The sequence below is a fragment of the Trachinotus anak genome, unplaced genomic scaffold, assembly GCF_046630095.1.
Source record: "Trachinotus anak isolate AG129_WGS33_773 ecotype Australia unplaced genomic scaffold, CSIRO_AGI_Tana_v1 ptg000002l, whole genome shotgun sequence".
Lineage (NCBI taxonomy): Eukaryota > Metazoa > Chordata > Actinopteri > Carangiformes > Carangidae > Trachinotus > Trachinotus anak.
This window is the reverse complement of record NW_027273853.1, coordinates 14,371,455-14,392,655: the sequence shown is the minus strand read 5'-3', so window position 1 is coordinate 14,392,655 and position 21,201 is coordinate 14,371,455. Positions and strand designations below refer to the sequence as shown.

Genomic DNA, 21,201 nt, shown 5'->3' with positions numbered 1-21,201 from the left:
TCATTAGGTGAACTCCTGCAACACAAATTTACTATGTAATTTTAGGTTACCTCTTATATGGAACAACAGTTGAGGGAGTATTGCCTCAACTTTGTGTGGAGTGAACACAAGCAGAGAGGGAGGAGGAGATGCTCTATCCAGTAATTACACTGGGGATTGAGTATGTTTTATTGATTGTGAAAGGGTCAGGACTGTCACCAAGCCTCCCATTGTCTCCACAGGAGGAGGAGGCAGACTGGCCCTCCTGTCAGCTGACCAGTCTCTCACCTCCATGTGGAGGATCAGTGCGGCTCCGGTCAGAAATGACTGTTATGCTTAGTTTACTTGTAAGAGATAAAGTATATTACAAATCTGCGTGTGTGCTCAACAGTGAGGCGTGGACTCGTTATGTTAGACATGTCATATTGACTTTCTGTCAAGCTGATGCGGTTGTTCCTATGGCGACATATTCTCTGCACATTGATTTATGTGTTACAGATGTTTGGTAAGCATCTTTCAGAAGTGCTGGACTAGTTTATATCAAAGTGGACCAGGTGTATGTATCATATCAAGGTCTTTTCACAGAGTATGTGACGAGCCGACGTTATACAAGGTGCTACCGATCTGATACCAGTGCTCTTCTCTCCTAAATGTAAAATTTGTAAACCTGTCTGTGTAGAATATATTAACAGATACTGTTTGTGAACTGAAATGTATCAACCACCTAACAACGAACAGTTTGTGGCATAGGATTACTGATGTTGTGTACAGGTACAGACCTTACAAATAGCTCTGAGCTGCTGTGATCAGAGATGTTCAGATCTGACGCTGCACTCACTGTCCTCTGTGCGTCCACATGGAAAAATCTACCCTTAGCATAATTACATGTTGTCTCTCCTTTTTTAACCAAATGAAAACTGACCTGTTAGACAATGTATCATCCAGTAGAGTGCACAAGTATCAACCATGTGGCTGTATGTCTTTATTGATGTGGCCTCATAGCCTCAAGTTGTCCTGCTCCTGCTTCCAGGCAAAGTTCCCTACCCCCCTTTTCGTTTTCTCGTTTTATGTTTATTTCTTTGTCTGGCAATTTCTTACACACACGCACACGCACACACACACGCACACACACGCACACACACACACACACACACACTCACAGAAAGAGCACATGATTTAGACCATAAACAGATACTCTGTCCCAGTCTAGCACTCAGGAGAAGTCAGAGTATTAGGCACAAACATGTACTCTGCCACAGTACAGACATTGTTCTCCTTTGTAGTCTGAAAATCTTCTGACATGTTTATCTGGGTAGTGGTGCCATCTGAAAATTTCCCACTTAGTTCTGGAGATTGAAATTGCGTTATTAGATCTACAGTGAAGTCTGTTGTGATATTATTAACCCCGCTATTAGATTACTGTGATCATTCAAATCCTGCAAATAAGATTTTGTCAGCGTCATGTTTTAGGTTTTGACTAACTTTTGATGAATGTGGACACTTAGTTGGGAGCACGGCACACCTGCAGTCTGAAGGCTCTCTCCGCTTGTCATTTTGTATCTGTGTAAGAGAAAATGTCATGACACAGTCCAATATGCCTCCAGACTTGAACTGTCCCGCAGTGACAGTTCCTCTGCATCAAGACAGGAGGGAGTGCGTGCATACTTACATATGTGTTAGAATGTCTGAACTCTTTCTGATGTACAGTTTCACAGGACTTTTATAAAATGAGCGAGATTATATTATATTTATTCATAAACGTTGCAGTCAATTCACCAGCACACCTCCAATTCCAGTAAATTCACTGAAGGTTTCTGTGTTATATAAACACAATGTGTGGTTATGAAATTATTACTTTTTCTAACGTGCGCCACTGTTGCTTTCATGGTGGCTCAGGTATGTTTTTGGGGGAGCCGAACCCGTCCCTGACCTGACTAATTCGAACACTGCCTTGTCAGTCTGTGTGTGAAATGGTGAATGAACAAGAGCACCGTCATTCTCCCTGGCCTGTTGTGATGTGGTTTGGGGAAATTCTTTGTGGGGGTTCAGGCGGTTACTTTCCTGGCTCAGACGGCTGTGCGTGGGTAGTTAGTGAGGTGATCTCAGTCAAGTTTGCCTACAGTGGAGCCCCGATTCAGACAGCCAGACACCATAATGCCAGTCCATCTGTAACCCATAATGACTGTGTGCCACTGGAACTGGTCATTTTCATTTTCACTGCCAATTCGGCCCCTGGCTTCCTCGCCTCACAACTGCTGACTGCACCTAATGGCGTGAGTTGTTAACCTTTCTACATATGTACCCATAGGGGAAATGCAGTTGTTCAGACATTTTCTATTTGCTGGGTGTAAGTGATGGATGCGCCCCTAGGGAGGGGGCTATATCTCTTCTTGCAGAGAAGCAGAGACAGGACACAGTTACATGTTCCCTGGGGAACAGTGTGGTCAGAACCACTGGCCAGGTTACAAGCTCATGTGGGAATATACCCCCCCCCCCCCCCCCCCCCCCACAAACTGGCTTCTCCACTAGCCCAGGAGATTTCAGCTACTGTCACCCCCAGACTGGGTGCTCTCTTAATCATCTTAAGAGCAAAGCTGGCATCCGGGTGGGTCAGCTCAGGAAGAGCAAGGAAACAAAATCCCCCTGCCAGCTCCTCTGCAGCTCACCAATTAACATGAAATATCTTGTTTGTTTAATCTGTTAAATGTAAGCTTCTAAAATAGTCTTTAGAATGATCAGATAGTAGTAAAAGTATTTCTGATCATTTGGATTAGCATTACAATAGATTATGGAGAGTTCAATACAACTTGTCTGTGACTCTTGTATAGCTGCTGCCCTTAAAGTGTGAAACTGTCTTTCATTGACTTCAGCTGTGGTTCAAGTGTAGCAGCTGAGGAGATAAGGGCACGCCATGTGGGTCTCATACTTTCTGAATGTGCTTGAGAACACAACACAGAGCCCTGCGGTGCTTTGAAGTGCCTAAGGATACATTGTTGAGTATCAAATTAACTTTCTGTTTTTCTCTCCCCCCCTCTCTCTCTGTCTTTCTTTCTCTTTTGGTCGTCTTGCAGATTGTGCTGCGGTCTGCCGAAGAGCAAAGAGTGTATTGAGAAGAGTGAAAGAGCCTATACAAGAATAAAGACTGTCGCACGATGTGCTAGGAGCGTGGAGGAAGAAAGCTTGTTGTTTTTCTGATATTGTTGAGGTGTCAGAGAGACCAGAAAGGACGCAGCCATGGGGCGGAAGAAGATACAGATCACCAGGATCATGGATGAGAGGAACAGGCAGGTGAGTGTCACAGTTTTTCTTTTTTCAATCTCTCTATCTAATCGATATATTTATCCGGAGGACTTTTCTAAAGATTCTAATACAGTTCATGTAATTTTTTTTCTATATTATTTACAAGGTTCTGCTGCACTTACTTTGTCCCTGAGGGAAAACAGAGTCAGCTCTGTACCTGTATGAAGGTTACAGTCCTCCTCTATTTTCCTTCCTGCCTTGGACCAGAGCTCAGCAGCTGTCATGGTGTGCATGGATCTAAACAGACATACCTCCCTCCCCAAAGTCCCAGCCAGCTGAACAGGGACCATGACATTTCTTTGTCAGTGCGGTCATATTTACAGACATGATTCCCCTGCCACCCTGCAATTTCAGCCAGAGAAGTTGATGAGGCAGCAGGAGCGCTGGGCTGCAGCGGGGGCCTCATGGCGTGGGAGTGAACTGAGGGTAGCAAGGAGCACAGCGAGCCGCCTGTGGCCTTCCCACACTGTAGGGCTTGTCCCCTGGCCTGGCAGTATGGCTGGGCCCCTTTGCTGTAGCTCTGTGTGTTTGCAGCTGTTTGGTAGTAATTAGGAGCAGCCACTGCACCACAGCACCCTCTCATTTGCAGGGTGGGTCAGCAGGACACACAGCACCCTTCTCTGCCTTGGCTACACTGGTCCTGGCTAGCCACAGAGAGGGAGAGAGCTGGAATTCACTCTGTCTGCTCACGTTAAATATAAACTCCTAAACAGCAAAACACTGTAGAAAACAGCCTGGGTCTGTTTAAAACAAGAATAACAGGCTTAGTTATCTATAGCAGGAAGGCTGGGTCCATTTCTTTTTTAGATTCGTTGCCTTTGATTTAAGAGCTAAGTTGCGGAACCATGAGCGCAGTTTTTGACAAATTATACCAATTAATATAGATGTGTAGGTTTTCCATATCCAAGTAGAACGCATCATGTTAACTCCTCGAAATATAATTTGCATTCCTTCACAGGTGGAACAATGTTCTGCTGTGCACACAAAAATATAATAGAGGTGTACAGTAGTGCTTCCTCCCCTCTGGGTATTAACTTGATACGGTACTATCCAATTGGTACTCTAACTGTGTCTCTATCTGTTACTATGAGGCTAGCAGTTCAGCCAAGTGCGAAACAACAATCTTCACTGTGGGCCAGTTGTTAGCGTAACACCTGGCTCTGGGTGGGATCCAAACAGGAGGGCAGGAGAGAAGTCACTTTTGAATTATTGGTGTAGTCTACAGTCTATACAATGACCAGCATCACTGGGGGGGATCACCTTAAAAGAGACTGTCATGTAATCACTAGGTGAGCAGGTTAAGTCTTCAATGATCCACTGTTTATAATGGATAGATTTAATGAGTAAGGAAAGGTGTTTAGCTCTATTGTTTCGCAGGAAAGTGGAGCTGCAGAGAGAGACATTACTTATAATGAATGTGTCTCCCGAAGTCTGGTTTTTGCATCAGATTTTAAATGTCTCACTGTATAATTTGTAAGAAAGTTTATCAGCAGAACGCAGGCATTTCAGCTCGCACTTAGTTGGCTTTCGCTGGCTCAGCAGAGAATCTGCTATGACAATAGGCCACTGTGCTAAAATAAAGCTTTAGTGTAAAGTGATGTATGCGTGTGTATCTTTCTCTCCATGAAGCACACAGTGCCACCTCCCTGGGGCGTGCTCTGAACCGAGGGGGAATAGCCATTAGCATATGGTCCCCACTGTTGGAAGACAATTTGAATCTTTATCTATGCCACTCTGCTACAAGCTATCCATGCTCGTAGCATTAAAATGAAAGAAATCCCTAAGTGGGCTAATTAGATAGTTTTGCTATACAGGATGTTGTGTGGAGACAGTGGGGGCTCCCTTGTACTATCACTGCAAGTGCTTTAGCACGGCTGTTAACCTTTCAGGATTTATAACATAGAGTGTGGCATAGGCTGAGAAGGTCTGTAATTGCACAATCTATCAGGAATTGTGAGTGCAGAGTTGAGACAGGCGGTGAACTTAGCTGATATTTTTTTATTTTGCTTCAAGTCATTACCTACAATATATACTGACAACACATTTTTATAATTCAGAGTAGAAGAATGGAAGTCATCAGTTAGTGTCCAAAAGTGACAAGTACAATGAGATATTAAATAAAACACTACAGATTTTTTCATACATTATGCCTAAGTGGGACCTTTGTGTGCAGCTTTATGTTCACACAAATGTGTGGGTCATGGAGGCAGCAGAGGTCCTGTCATGCATACTGCAGGAGCCAGTTTATGTGCCACAGCCTCCGTACGTGATGATCCTCCAACACAGTGGCAGAGTCATCAGCCAGACTGATGTGCTGATTGCAAATGAATGCTGGATAACAACAGGCAACATGGGCTAACCTGGTTGATTCTCCTCATTCACAGTGTTCACAGCAATTATTACCATTTGAGACACAAACAGATACACATACATCCCACACAGTATCAAACATGCTCCGTTTTTCCATCATCTCTTTTTCTATTATACATATACACATGCAGTTCCCAACAGTGGACTCAGATGGATCAGTGAGATTTCAGAAAGAGAGGAGCATCTGTTGTGTTTTGACTTGACAGGTTTGAAACTCATGAACCGCACAAAATACCAGAGCCAGTGGCACTCAGTGAGCATATGCAGGGTCTTCTACCCACCTCTCAGAGCAGCTGTCATGATATGCTTGTGTGGATCTACACGGGGAATGATGGTGAAGAAAGGAGGGTACACATTAGTCATGTAAGTTAGTGTAGGGGAAAGGCTGGTGTAGCCTAGTGAGCGGTGTCTAGTGACGTCCTCTGGATGCCATTAAGCAGGCTCACTGGGGGTAATTGCCCAAGTCATTAAAAGTTTGATGATTTTGCTGCTGGGTGGAGGGTTGCCTGCCCTTGCTGTGGCTCATTTTGGATTTTGTGCTGGCACGTCAAATGCCCGTAGGCACGGAGCAGCTTTCTCCCTCTCCCTTTCTCTCCAGGGAGCAACACAGCACATACCTCCCACTTTTTTTTTAATCTTCACCCATTCCTGAAGTTCTGAGCGCTCATCATCATATTCTGACAGGTAATAAGCTTGCTGATAGACAATGGAAAGAACAGAGGGACACTGTTCAATGTGACAGCCAGCTAAAGTATTTCCTTTCCGTAAAACTACGCTGAAACTGGGTGATCGTGTTTTTTCCGTTACAGGAGGTATGTACCTTGTAACGCATCACTCAAATGCTCACAGTCAACAAACTGAGCGAGTCAATTGTCCCTAAGCTGGATCATTCTCATTATTGATTACAGATATTTCTAGTACACCTACTTATGTTTTGTTAACTAGCATGTCATCCTCTCCACTCAACAGGATCAGTCACAGCTACTGTAGGTTTCAAGGTCAATCCCACCCAGTGCACAAGACCTCTGCGCCCTCAGTTGTCCACATGGGGATCCTGGGGCTGTCCTCTTTCCCAGCAAGAGCTGATCAAGGCAGACAGTCGCGGTGGCCCTGGCCTAACTCCCAGGCCCACACACTCTGGCACTGCATAGCCAGGGCAGCAGCCACAGGGCCCGGGTCACTCTGCCAGCTGGTGCCAGACCTCCCTGTCTCTCGAGCTCGCTCTCATGTCTGCCACGGGGGCCATCAGAGGTGGCATGAGGTTCTAATAAGGCTGCTAGCTCCTCACCCCTCTGAAGGTGTTAGTGAGGCAGGCATCTCCTGCCATGCCCCAGTCACAGCTGCACTCTCAGTCCCAGATGTCTTGTTTGTCATCTTGGCACCTCTGCCCGAGGACAGACATTGATAGACCCTTTGATTGACACATCAGCTCTTGTGTGGATATGTGTGTCAGGGTTTGTTGTAGCATATGTTATTATATACTATACCGTTTTCTGTGGCAGTATCTGTCTAGTGAAGCGGTAAAACAAAAATTTTATGTAGCTGTAAAAGCGTGGCTGACAGACACAGTATGCATTTATCTCTGGACACACAATTTTACACATAGATGGAGGGTGGCATGTAACTAAATTTCAGTTAACTTTGCATTGTATTTTTACCAACCTAGCTGGTTTGTACTTATTCTATAAAGAAACGACTAAAACACTCCCAGTTCTTCCAGAGGGAAAATTTACAGTGAAGGAAGATTCCCATCAGTGACTGTTTTTATTTAGGTAAATAAAGTGAATCTACACTGTTGTTTAGGGAACTGTAGCACACTTTCTCTGATGTAGCACCACTGATTTTGACTCACAAGATGGCCATATTTTCACTGCAACATCTTGCACATTGTAGTGTTGCTTAAACTACCTTTTTTAAAGCCTTGCTAGCCCATGAACACAGAAAAATCACATCTAGTGTGTATAACAAATGATGCACATAAGAACTTAATAACCAAGCTCAAATAAAGCTCACTAAAAACATGTTAGGATAGTGGGGTACCTGAGAAGAAGTCGGAAATGCAGAAAGTGTGACTTAAGAGCAATAACTCCCTCCTCATCTTGTGATTGTGAGGGCGTCTTAAAAGGTCAGAGTTTCCAGTTTTCCACAGTCTAAATGAAATACTAGTACGGTTACTGATCTGTCTGGTATGAGCTGTTATAATGACCTTATCAAAGGCCGAGAAAGTTGGAATCTCTCCAGTTTATTGGAAGTTTAAATGTGGCCTACCTTCTCTCTTGCCCTGACATTTGATGCCTCAGAACAGCTCTAAGATGCATTGGCACACTGTGTAGTACAACACAGCTTTACAATGCTGAGGCTAATCCTGTCATTGTGAATTACATGAAATAGTCAGGGAGCTAGACTACATGTACCACATCTTACTATAGGAGCAAGTCAAATTTTTGAAACCACATTGAGTGTGTTTGTGGGTGTCTTTCACTTGGTGAACCATAGGAAAGCTCCGTCAGTGAACCTCCCACTTGACCTCAAGGATGTCTGTGGTTTTCCACTGTCTCACCAGTCACCCCAGAGAAAAAGGGGGTGGATGGAGGTTATATTAGTATATGTTTGACTCTATACCCAGAGCTGTTTTTTGTCATCCTACGGGCAAAATTATTCAAAATCGCCCATGTCTTTCCTTATAAAAGGTAACTATGTAAGTACAAAAGAGTAATGTGGTCGTCACCTTTAATGGCATTGTGTGCAGCAGCTGGGTTTTGTAGAGCTACTGTGCATGTGGCTAGGGCAAGGACCAAGTCTCAGTGCTCCTGCTGAGGTTGAAATGAAGCGGTGCCTGGGTCAGCAGCCCTGCACTCAGCACTCTGCCATGCATCCAGGTGGAACAAAGTCCTCGCTCAGCGTCTCATCCTGGGCTTCCTGCTGAAAGGTGACATCTCCATGGCTTAACAGCCACATTCATCTGCTAAAGAGCATACAATTTGTTAATCATTTTCCCACATGACAGTCGCTGCTTTCCAGTTGGTTAGGCAAACAAACAAATACACAAGCAAGAGAATGGGCAAGTGGGCAGCCTTGTTTTTTTTTTTTTTTTTTTTTTTTTTTTTTTTTTTTTTTTTAGAGGAGACTAGTATCAGCTGGTTAGAACAGCAGGTGCTCTACCTGGGTAGAAACAGACCTGAGACCGGTCGCATGCATTACCTCCTTTTCTGCCGCTATGCAGCAATCCACCTTGAGAAAATCATCAGAATGACACCCACAAACCCACAAAATGCTTTTTCTGTTTCAGCCAAACTTACTAAAAAGCTTTTATGTGTCTGGATTTGCAAGGAAACATGTCATTTGATTCAGCTTCTCCTGTATTTAAACCTTGTCATTTCAAGAAATGTCATTTTAGAATGTGGTTTGTCATAAGCTTAACTAACATGGCTGTACTAAATAGAAAATGACAAGAGGACAGGTTCCTCTGTGTCTAGAGTGGGAATAATGGTCCTTTGTAATTACCTGTACTGAAGAAGATTTGAAATTCATTTATCACAGTTGGAGTGACCCTACTGCCTGAGCGGTTACACAGACTCTATGCAACACATAAGATTATACTGCATTATACCAGTTAAAATGAGGGTATAGCCGCAAGCTGTGACCAATTAAAGTTGAACAAAGCCAGCTCATCTGCTCAACTCCTCTCTTAGTAGGTCAGTGAAAATGATGGTGAATACAGACACATGCAATCCTCTGTGGCTCTAAACACAGTTTTTACCAGCACATTCACAAGCCACATTGTATAATACACATTTGACAAGAAACATGCAATACAGAAAAAAAAACATAAATCTGAAGCCATGGTTTCAAATGTACATGTTTAAAACTATTTTCTGCCAAGAGCCATTATGAAACCAAGGGAGAACACAGTTGCCTTTCTATCCTCACTACTGGTGAATAATGTTTTTCACTTGAGAAATGAGTGTAGCTTACTGTAAAGAGGTGGTGTAACATAATGACATGTGTGTATGAGTCTTAAGCAACCACAGACATAGAGCTGCAGAGATGCGGGACATAAAGTCACTTTGCAGAAAGGGTTTTGCGTTACCATTGGAGTGATGTATGACCCCAAGTCCCATCTGAGGGCTCATGTTACAAGGCTTGTGCTGCACTACAGAGATAGCTTTCCGTATATGGAGTCAGGGGCTACAGTAATGTATGGACCCCTGTTGTTGCCAAAGCTCTGACTCAGCTCGCTGACTCATGCCTCTAACCCTGACCTCTGGCCCGAAAACTAGACATTTCAGACATGCACTATGTTATTGCAATCATTCCTAAAGGAGGAATTATCTTGTTAGCTGTCACCTTGGTTACTGTAACGTTGTTAATACTGCTATTTTCCTGGCTCAGCCTATGGTATACCTACTCCAGATGAGACTGTTTGTTTTTCAAAGCTTTTAAAGCTTTTAAAGCTTACTTAGCAGCCCTCTTTACTCATAGATTTCATACAAATCGTTGAAGAAAAAGTTTTGCGAATGAAATATTTTTTACGCCATTACTGCATTTAACTGACAGCTCTGCAGATTAAGATTATACATACAAAACATATAATCACTTTCTAAAATATGATGCATTGCTATAGCTGACAGTAGGCCTATATAAAATAGTTAAAATTAGCTCCACCTCCACCAACTGCAACAAAGTCCAGTGATAGAATAAATAATGGCATGTTGCATAATGAATACTTCTTCACTAGTGATACTGATCTGCTGATAATACTTTTGTACTTTTATGTTAGTAAGTGAGAATGCAGGATTGTATACTGTATACAACAAACTTAGAGTTGGAGAAATAAACTGCTGCTTATTCTTATAATAAAAATGCTAAAATAACATTTGCACCTGCACAAACTGTGTGTGTGTATGTACAAATTCTGTGCTTTGTTCATTTTACTTTGGTCTTCCTGAATTCAGAGAAATTGTTTTCCTCTGTAATGGATGGTTTTGTTTTCTGTGTGTTCCTCAGGTTACCTTCACAAAGAGGAAGTTTGGCTTGATGAAAAAGGCCTATGAGCTGAGTGTACTATGTGACTGTGAGATAGCCCTCATCATTTTCAACAGCTCTAACAAACTGTTCCAGTACGCCAGCACAGACATGGACAAAGTGTTGCTGAAATACACAGAGTACAATGAGCCCCACGAGAGCAGAACCAACTCTGACATTGTAGAGGTGAGTGAGTGCTCCTTTCTTACTTTGTGAGGGAAAACTTCTGTGATCACGTATTTATTTTCTCTTATTACAAAACTTCCATTCCAATCCAGGCAAAATTAGGTAGCAAGACATTTATGTTATTTTAGTTCCGGATTCAGACCATAAAGTATATATAGCTTTGATAAATGCTGCAGGGTAACAGACATGCAAGAGCGAGGAACAAATAACAGTTTCCTTCTAGTCACCATTCAGATAGGGCACAGGAGGTCTGCACTCACTGATAAGTTCAGCTTCTCTTGTGCCCATCAACTGACGTGGAGAACCTATCTCTGAACTCGCATGGACATGTTGCTGCTGAACACCATGGTGACCCTGTTTCCCATAGATATTATACCTGTAGGGCTCGGCTCTCTGTTTTTTCCTCATTACAGACAATCACCCGGCTATTGCTGAAGTCTTTTTTAGTGAAAATACAGTGTTTAGTACATTCCACTCAACAAGCACTTGGGTTTCCTGGCAGCTTCTGCATGCCCGGCGACCAGCGGAAGAGCAAGCCACTTGTTATGCCAGCACACAGAATCGTCAGCCAAAAGTGTAAAAGCCAAAGTAAATGAGAACGATTAGGGATACATTCTGTTCCAAACATCTTTCAGTGGCACATGTGTGGTTTCTCAGCTTATTCAAGATCTGATTTAAGAGGCAGGTAGCACATACAATGCATGTTAATTATGAAAAATTGATAATATCTAGAAGTTGCTCATTTATTTTCATTGCTATTATTTAAAATCCTGCACAAATAGGTTGTTTTTTTTTTTGCTAGACAATGCAGACAGCTGCATTACAATACTCCGGTGTTTTTACTGCAACCTTTCCTCAACAACATGTAGCATTTTTATTACAGCTTCTCAAATAAGAGACATTAAGGGGTGAGATTGAAAAATTTCAAGAATCCTAGATTGAAATTACATGCAGCATAAAGGAGTCAGCTGTGGCCCATTATCTTTTATTCATGCTGCTGCTGCTTGTGAATTACCTGCTTGGCAGAGCTGCAGAGAGTGCTTTGGCATTCAGTAGACTCATGCAGTCACTCCTCCATCAGGGGCCCTCAGAGCAGAGCAGGGGCTCACCTGCATAAAAAATACATGGATACATTCCTTACTTACGTAACAGTGACCACAAATTTGTTTTTGCCGTGACTCTGGAAGCTGTCTTATTTTAAACAAGACTTTGCTGCAAACACAACAACACTCCAAACCCAGAAACACAATGGGGTAGTTCACTGCCTATCAGCTGGATTGTTTCCCATAGGCCCTTATATCACATATTCTGTATCTGCGGTCTTCCAATATATATTTATATTGACAGCATGGTGTTATAATTGCAATGTACATTGTGCATAATGTTGTCCCATGCTGATCTCCCACTTAGCCCTTCTGGCTACTCTCAAGGAAGCTGCCCCTCTGCACAAAGGGCGACAACAAGCCACTGTTGTCCCTGCTCACTCGGCCAGCATCTTTGCAGCTATGCACAAATCCCCCTCTGCCTGCTGGCTATGTGGACAAGGTTCAGAAGTGAAGAAGCAGAGCAGAAGTAACCTACCCAGTCCACTTCACAGCATCACCAGATAACCCCTCTATTCACTTGAGAGCCAGTGTCGGAGGTGGTTGATAAACTGTGGAAACTACCATTTGATCATATTTTAAGAGAAAGCCTAATCTCAACTGTTTTGCTGGCTACCTCTGTCGGTGAGCACTTTTCCATCCGCACAGATCCTTGTGCACTCCACAGAGGAGCTGATGCATTTGTAATGATGGGAAGAATCCACCCCTCCCCCATTTATCTGGTGAAATGCGCCTCACATGAGGACACTTACACTGGACACTTATCTAAATTTTTAAATTGTGTTAAACCAATCTTTGCCATGCAAACAATCATGTGCTCATCTCTCCAGTTTGAGAGGCCCAAAAAACCCTATCCCACTTTTCAGTGTGGAAGCTCGTTCCGTGTGAGAAACCAAATCAAAGGTCACATTCCTGCTCAGTAGTACCATCTGTAGATAAAGGCTGAGCTGTGCAGTGTGGGAGAACAGTCTCCATGTTTTCCACAGATGGATGCATGCCTGGGCCACAGTTTGATAACCCAGTGGAGGGCTATGGACTTTGTCTCAAACTTGGCTCGCAGTCCAAAGCAGAGCAGTAGGCTCAGATTTTTCTTCAGCGTGTGTGTTGGTGTGTGTGTGTGTTTGTGTGTGTCCGCGTGTGTTGATGGTCTTAACCTTACCAACGCTCCAGGCGACAGGTGAACTGATGTATGAAATCTCTCCTTTTATGCATTCATCTGTCTGTGTTTCTTAATTTTTAAATATTTCTAAACAAAATTAAGGTGTATTTTTTTATTTATTTATATCTGTTCTTTTTCAATTAATAAAATGAATGTGTTGCTCTCTTAAATTATATAGTAAATCATCACAGTACTTACTCTTGTTTAACTGGTGTATTAGAACCAGCAACATCTGCATTTCCAACTGAAATAAAAAAGCTCCCACTCATAGTAAAAAATAGGTGTTTTAAAGTTCACATTTGCTGTATCTATGGAATCCTAATTTAGCTGAGCAAATAAATGTAGTATTTAATAAGGTTGTGTTATTGTGAACCAACCAAGAGTATTCATGACTGAAAGTTTCATGGCGTTGTTTCTATCGTGCTTCCTATCGAATTCTGTTTATGCCACAAATGAAAATGCTGCTGTTAGTCATTAGATTAATCTAATAATATTTACTCTTCCTCCCCTCTCTGCTCGTGGAGCTAATGAGATTTTGCTTATGCTCCACTATAACCTCACACTGTTCTCCTGCACACAGAAAGAGCCCTGTGTCTCCAGAAGAAACCTTGAAATCAGATAGTAACTTCACAGGCATCACTTGGCATTTGTGTGTCCTCTCTTTGAGCAATTCAACACAATTAAGATATATAATACAGATTAGGATTAATCAGGTTTTTCAGGCACATGGAATCAACATTAAACCAACACTTAGCTGTAATCTTGTAAAATCAGGATTGTGAATAGGCTTTAACCCAATTTGAGTGATTTTAGTCAAATACCAGTGCTTCATAACTGTAAATAACTGGACTGCGCCATATGCAAAGGATTGACGTTTCACTGCTCTTTTTATGTCCTTTACCCTGATGATTTTGTGAGCGTAAACAACCTGATATCATTCATAGGGAAATTCTGCTTATCTTCCTCATTATAAAGAGGGGTGGCCATTGTTACTGTGACTCAGGGAAAGCAGACAATTCTTCCATCTATTTATGAGTGAACAGTCGCCCTCTCACAAGACCACTACAGTAAGAGGAAATGAGCATAAAATTATCAGGTAATTTTATTTCATGATTACTATCAGCTTTTTCGATCAGTGGAGTTGTATTAATCATTCAATAAGCTATGTAAATTTTGACCATTACTGAATGTCGATCCCTGTGTTATCAACTGAATCGCACCTTTTTTCCTGTTTTGTTCGTGAAGTTCACCCTGCACTTTGCAGATTTTACAGTGACAAAAGCTACATACACACCTAAGGGTTCGATTTGTCATTGTGTCCCATATTCTGTGTCTTTTTTATTTTTTACTGATGGAGACAATCAATGCATTAAGCTGCTGCGCATCAGAAGTGCATTTTCAGTGACGTACAGCTCAAAGAGAAAATAATTTTATTGCCATTTATGAAATAAATCACTTAAAAAGCTCAGGGCTGAATGGGCACCAGGAGTTTCAGACAGGGGATGTTTATGTTGTCAATCAAAGGCTGAGCAGTGATTAAGACTCATTTCTATCTTAATGAATGCAAATTGGCACATCTGCTATGGTGGGCTAGCTGTCCAGACTCTTCAATTAGCATGATTGATCAATTATCCTCCTGCTGGTGGCTCACTGGAAATGGAGGCAGGGGAATGGGGTGGGAAGAAAGATGAAAGAGCATGAGAAAAAAAAAAAAAAGAAAAAAATGCACAGAAAAATGTCCTAAACCTTCACTCACTAAAGCCGATCCTTTATTTGATTATACTAAAAGAATAGTGAAATTTCATTTTACACAAAGAGGCCTCTCACTTCAACACACATTTCTTAAAATTAGACAGTGATAAGCACAATTGAAAAAGTGGCCGTTTTATCTTTGAACATTAAAAAAGGGCAGGTTAGAGATCAGAAGCGGATATTACTCAGATCAAAACACAGAAACACAAGTATTACTCCATTTAAAGACACTCTTCACTTTTTGAAATGTTATATGGCTAATATACATCAACTTTACGTGAGCAAAAACACAATTTGCATTTGAAATCTGTGTCTGATCCTCCATCAGCTGAATCTCTGATTAAAAATCCCTCTGAGAGATGAGCTTCAGCCATGCAAATATCTAGTAGATCAGTACTTTTTCAACTCTGAAGTCTGTCGAGGATATTGTGCTGTGCAGCTTGTTTGTGTTGGTTTTAACAGAAAGCACAAATCCTTGAATATCAAAGCGCACTAGTGAGACATACTCTGAGTACCAAAAGCAGATTTTTCCTGAGTGCGTATTTTTAATTGTGCCACAAAAACATAAAAGGAAGCTCAAATGAGGCTCTGGCTGGGACACAGAGAAATGCAACTTACAGAAAACATTAGCTATCAGGCTAATTAATTAATAGGATTCATAAAAAAATTACAAATCATCTGTATGATAGTTGCAGTGTAGAGGTAATGGAACAAAAAAACATTATTCTGGTGTTCGAGTTAACAGATAAAAAGTCACAGTAACTATTAATAGGCAGCATAAAAATGAAAATTCATTGAGTTGTTGACATAATTATATATCAGTTGCTCTGCCTTCTTAAAAGAACATAAACAGTCATTTTGCATTGAAGCTCATTTGCCATGTATCATGCACATTACATTTCAAACAAGTTATGTTAGTAAGTTAATCTGAGTTGATCTGTTTTTTAGAAATTACATTAAGCAGTTATCTGTATATTGGTTATCACCCCAAATTGAAATTAATAGACATTCGCAAAACTAAAGATAAAAGTAATGTAAGGTATTCATAATTTGTAGTAAAGAGGCCGAATACACAGTATGACTGACAGCATATTTAAAGTTATATGGTTGAAGATGATTTAAACTAGTACACTTTACACTACATTAGTTGAACAGCATAATTTATTACACATTAAGTGGCATAGCAGTCCATCTGCTTTTTTCTTGCTTTTATTGGGTTTTTTTAAAAAAATGTGTTTTGTTTTAATTCAATTACATGAAAGTTTAACTATTATATGTCTCATATTAAATAACATTGGCTGGATGGGTATAGGAATTCACTCGTATTATAGTTGTTGAGTTTGAGCTGTACACTGGATAATTATTGTTATATAAGACCAGTGAAAGTTGGTAGTCTTAATGCGGTTTTGTGTATTTCTGACGATCTTTTGTCCTGGATCCATTTGTGCAGACACTCGGCTGTTGTGTGCTTCTAATGCTATTTTCTGCTATCTGTTTATTCTGAGGAAACTGACGTAGCTGTAGCCAGAAACATGAACGACATCAGTTTCTTTGCAGCAGAACATTTTTCTCTGGAAAGACCAAGCTCACTACCTGTTTTGGGGGCCACCTTACTTTACATTGATGTCCAGAGGCAAAAACTAAACTATTTGTCTATATGTTGACAGAATAACTGTAAAAAACTTTAGTTTTGAGGTTTAGGATGTAAATCTGTTGCACTGCCCTGGAGCCTCATTTGGAACTGAAAGAGGCATCTATAAAAAAACGAACTTGAAGAAGCCCTCAAGTGTGTACCTGTACGGAAACTCTGACCCATGCGTACGAACATTTTGGAGACAGGGGAAATTGGCGACACAGATGGTGAGGTGGTGAATTGAAGCCAGATTGTAGAGCAGTGGTTCAGGTCTTCAGAGAAACCTGCTTGTGTTCTCAGTGTTTTATTTGTTCTTTTTTCTTTCTAAAAACAAGTGAACAGTCATTTGGAGAAAAGTAGTATAGCAAGTTAATTAAACATTTTGTATGTCGGCTAGATAATGCTTGTGACAAGTCATTATTGTAGTTGGAAATATCCATGATTTCTTATTGTCTGACTGGACAAATTGTGCAGTGTTTGTATATAATTATCTACATCATTATCTATCATTTGCTGGTCTACTTACAATGGTTTGGAAAGGGAGAGCAGCAGTCTAAATATAACAACAAAATCAGGATTCAGACCAGATTTAAAAAAAAAAAAAAGATCAAATATCTGATTAAAAATCTTTTAATATTTACCAAATTTCCTTTAAATTAAGTTAAAAATGGCAAATCAAATAAAAATTTGGCCTTTTCTCCTTTGAGGATCTGCATCATGGAGCATGTAGGAAAAATCCAGGTAGTTCAAAAGTTTTCATTAAACAGATATATAGGTTCAGTGACTTTATTGTCAGGTCTCTAGAACACTTTCAATTCACCTGCAGCTCTTCACAAGTAGCGTCCTCCCTGACTGAGCCATCATCATATTACTATTCTCCTTTTTGGTATTTCACCATAGAGCTGCAGTGATGAGATATCCCTTTTAAGCTAAACCAAATGTCATTGCTATTGACATAGACTTATTGGGTTGATGTTGATTTTCCACTGCTTTTCAATATATGTGAAATTTTCTGCCAGGCCATTTTTAATATTACAGAAAAAACAGTATGTGCACTTTTGGGCTTCTGTGATTTATTGGAGTGATATTAAAATGATTTTCTATATTTTTATTTTGACTGTAGGTCACTCGCAGTACTGCAGATTACCTTAAGTATGACGATATTATATTTTGGAACTTTATTTTTTTAACCAATGGATATGCACGTTATCTGTGGTACTGCTTTGCAATGAGGAATATGTTTCCTCTTAAGTATCTTGTGTGTGTTGCCACATAAGTACAAAGCCTGTCAGTCAACCTGTTGTCTCCAGAGAGGATGGTAAAGGAACAACATGTGTAGTATTAATTTATATTTCCGAAATCCTATTACCACCTCTTTGTTTGTTGTCCAGATAAACACACTGTGTTGTGAAGACGAGCGACTTCCTATTTCCTGTGCGCTTGGAGTGCTTTGTATACCTGAGAGCCGGCACTTAACCTTTGGGCCTGGGTTTCAGGCCAGGTCAGCTCCAGGGTGAAGTTGTGTTGCTAGTCAAAACAAACACACTGGCTCTTCATACAGCACCGGCATCTATTTTCAGACTAGTGCACTAGGACAAGATAAAAATAAATAAGAACTCAACAAATGCTATAGTGAAAACAGAGGGACGGATTATCTGTCTTAGCCACAGCAATATCTCTGATAATGCAACTTACAGTTATAGCATGATGTTTCGGTTACATAGTAAGCCACTGTGAGTCTTATTTGCAGAGTAGAGAGACACTAAATAACGAGGTAAAACCTAAAACATTACTATAAGTTGTTTGGTATTGAAGGGGTGTTTTCAATAATGCATTCAGATGCTTGAATGTATAAATAAATTGGAAATATTCACCCACCCACCTAAGTTAAACAGGACAAAATCATATAAAGAGCAGGGATACTTCTGTTTACTGTCAGTTTGATTCCAGTAATGAAACTAGGTTTTCACCATTTGAAAATCAAAGGCGAATACTCTGCCATCAGGTAACAGTTACTTTGTACTGTATCCGTCCCATTGCAGAGGACACATATTACAGAATAGTCTGTCCTATACTCACATGAACATTACCACAACTGTTTCATTACACTCAGAAAACTACAAAAGAGGACTGGTGACCCTTTTTCACTAAAAGCCCAGAGGAAAAGGAGTCCTTGTCCTATAAAAAGAGGCACTTTGAAACCCAGCATGTTGCTTGCAACAGAACCATTAATACTGCTTCAGTCACTGTGGCAAGACGAGACTTTTCATACACAAGTACTGGTTTTCTGTGCATTTTAAATCCATCATGTATTACATCTCATTGCTTTATTATGTCTCTGCTCTCCGGTGTGTGATGCTTGTTACCAGGTAACTGCTAAGAGATTTTTGCTTTTGGCACATGCCGTGCTTCATTGACGTCAGAGCTTTTTTCCACCCTCTCAACTACGTTGCATATGTCTCATTTCAAACTGAGGGTCTCTCAGAGAGCATATAATAAAAGGAGACACAGCAACAAAAGACCACAGGCCATGGTGCCTTCTTCTAAACATTAGTTTCCAGTGACACTGATGAGTTAATACTCCATTGTCTAAAATTAGATATGTTATATCTCAAAATCAGTTTATTCACCATACAGAAGAAAAGAGAAAGAGCTTTTTTTTAACTGAATGACAAATTGTTTTAAATAAATTTAAATAAACACTTTTTTTTTCTAATCCTATTGAAATGTTGTTGGTTTCCTATCATTTTCGTAAAATATCAAATTTTTGCAGAGTTTCTTGGAACCAGTGCTTAGATGGCAATGGTTAAGTTTGTTTGAGAATCTACTAACACTACCAACTTTCGCCTTGTACCTATCGTTAAAGCCAACATGTCTTAACATTTCAGTAAACAAGACACAAATAGGCCATAGTCAATTCAGAGTTTTTTTTCTTCAGCTTCCACAGAAAAGAAGATAACAGATATATAACTCGTCTCAGAAAAAAAAGCTGATTTAAGCTCTCGAGTCTGTGCTCAGTCTTTTGTTTATAGTTTACCAACTAATTGACGTTTACACACTTTAAACATTGTCTAAGTTGTCCAATTAAAATGATTTAATATTTTTCATTGTTTTGATATTTTGTGCTTGTTATATGTTGTGTTGCTGAGCAGTGTTGTAATCTAACTGTCAAATTGGTTGATACGTGTATTGCATCCGTTACCTTCTTGAACTTGAACCTCAACATATTTCCCTCTTGTCGACAACATGCCAGTTATACAGTTTTCAAATATTCCTTAAATTCTGGGATATAGTAGATACAGCTTTCTTTATTTGCATTATTCCTGTAAGTCATTTGTGCTCAGTTTTACTTTATATTCATGACTAATGAACAGGATTGACTTAGAAGAATCACAGGCTATATCACAAAAGTAATATAATAGAATACTTAACTAAATACACTTCTCTGGGTGACATATTGATCTAATTAACTCTAACTCTAATTAAATTGATATTAACAAAAGTGATGATGAGATAAGATGTGTTGGATGGCATATACCTGGTAACAATGCATCATGTGTCTTTCTCAAACCTAGTACCTGTCATAAACTGTGGCATGAACCACATGAAATGGGTCAAACAATGAGCTGACCTAATTTGGTTTGATCTAGTTACAGAGCAACACTGATACCAGTTATGTTGGACCCCCCAAATCATTAGAACCACAAGCCATGAGTCCACCCTCTGTGTTATTCAGTGACCTTGCAGGCTGAACGGCTGAAATGAGACCTTGCCTTCGTGCACAGTGGCTTCTGTGAGTTAGCTCGTGCAACAATCAGTTTGCCCTCGTGCCTCCCTCCTCCCACTGTGCATGCTGTGCGGCCAACCCCTCCTGCCCAGGGGCGAGGACAGAGCAAAGCCTGCTGGGAGTGGTGGGGATGGGGGGGTGGCAGGGGAGACTTGGGGTAAGCTGGCACTGTGCCACCTTCTCCTGGCCACCAGGCCTGACTGGGGGCAAAGAGGGAGGCTGCTGTGTCTCAGATTGATGAGGACAGGTCTGTGGTCTGGGTATAGAGTGTTGCAGAACAGACGTCCTGCTGGCACATCCTGCCCTCTCTGCCGCACGCCCCCCAGCCCTCCGTACTCGCCTTATCGGAACTCCTAATTGTCCTTATGAATATTTTAGAGGCGAGCAGGAATGGGAGTTCAGGGTTGGGGGTATGGTTTCAAGGGCCCTGACAGCTAATGATCCACTCAATGACCAGAGAGAGGGAGAGTGAGACAGAGAGAGCGGGGGTAAAAACGGTCCGAAAGATTTTCAATAATCCGTATGTTAATGTGTTTGTCGTGATTGTAATTTCTTCTGATCATTTTTTAATCTGTGCCACCTTTTCTTTATGTGGAGTGGGAACAGAGAGCGTGTTCTCATTCTTTTCAATCTGTAGATAATGATGACATTGGTTTGCCTTTATCCTCAATTTGTAGTTTAATTCCCTCTTGTCTATACTGAAAATATGCAGTCCACTGATTGAGACTGTTCTCTGACTGTGGCAGCTAATAGCTTTGTCACATCAGTCATTCACCACAGTCTCAGAGCAGAAAGCTCTGAAGGGACTGCTCACTGAACTTGCAATTGCCTCTTATTCAGTAAAATGGATGGGCTATATTTAATTGGCAATCTAGTCAGTCAAATGCAGGTAATCATTTGCCATATT

General features: G+C 40.9%; 1 protein-coding gene across 9 annotated transcripts in view; it reads left to right on the top strand.

Annotated features, from left to right (window-relative positions):
- The window catches only part of mef2aa (myocyte enhancer factor 2aa), a 58,588-nt gene that overhangs the window by 16,465 nt on the left and 20,922 nt on the right, over positions 1-21,201 (top strand). For 5 of the 9 annotated variants that reach the window (XM_071499927.1, XM_071499935.1, XM_071499980.1 and 2 more), the window contains exons 1-2: positions 3,062-3,267; positions 10,657-10,860. In XM_071499927.1, coding sequence (XP_071356028.1) covers positions 3,214-3,267; positions 10,657-10,860 — 258 coding nt within the window. In that variant the 5' untranslated portion in view covers positions 3,062-3,213. Of the gene's footprint in view, positions 1-3,050; positions 3,268-10,656; positions 10,861-21,201 lie in introns of those variants that run through there. The other 4 variants (XM_071499945.1, XM_071499908.1, XM_071499970.1 and 1 more) reach the window with 1 other exon arrangement.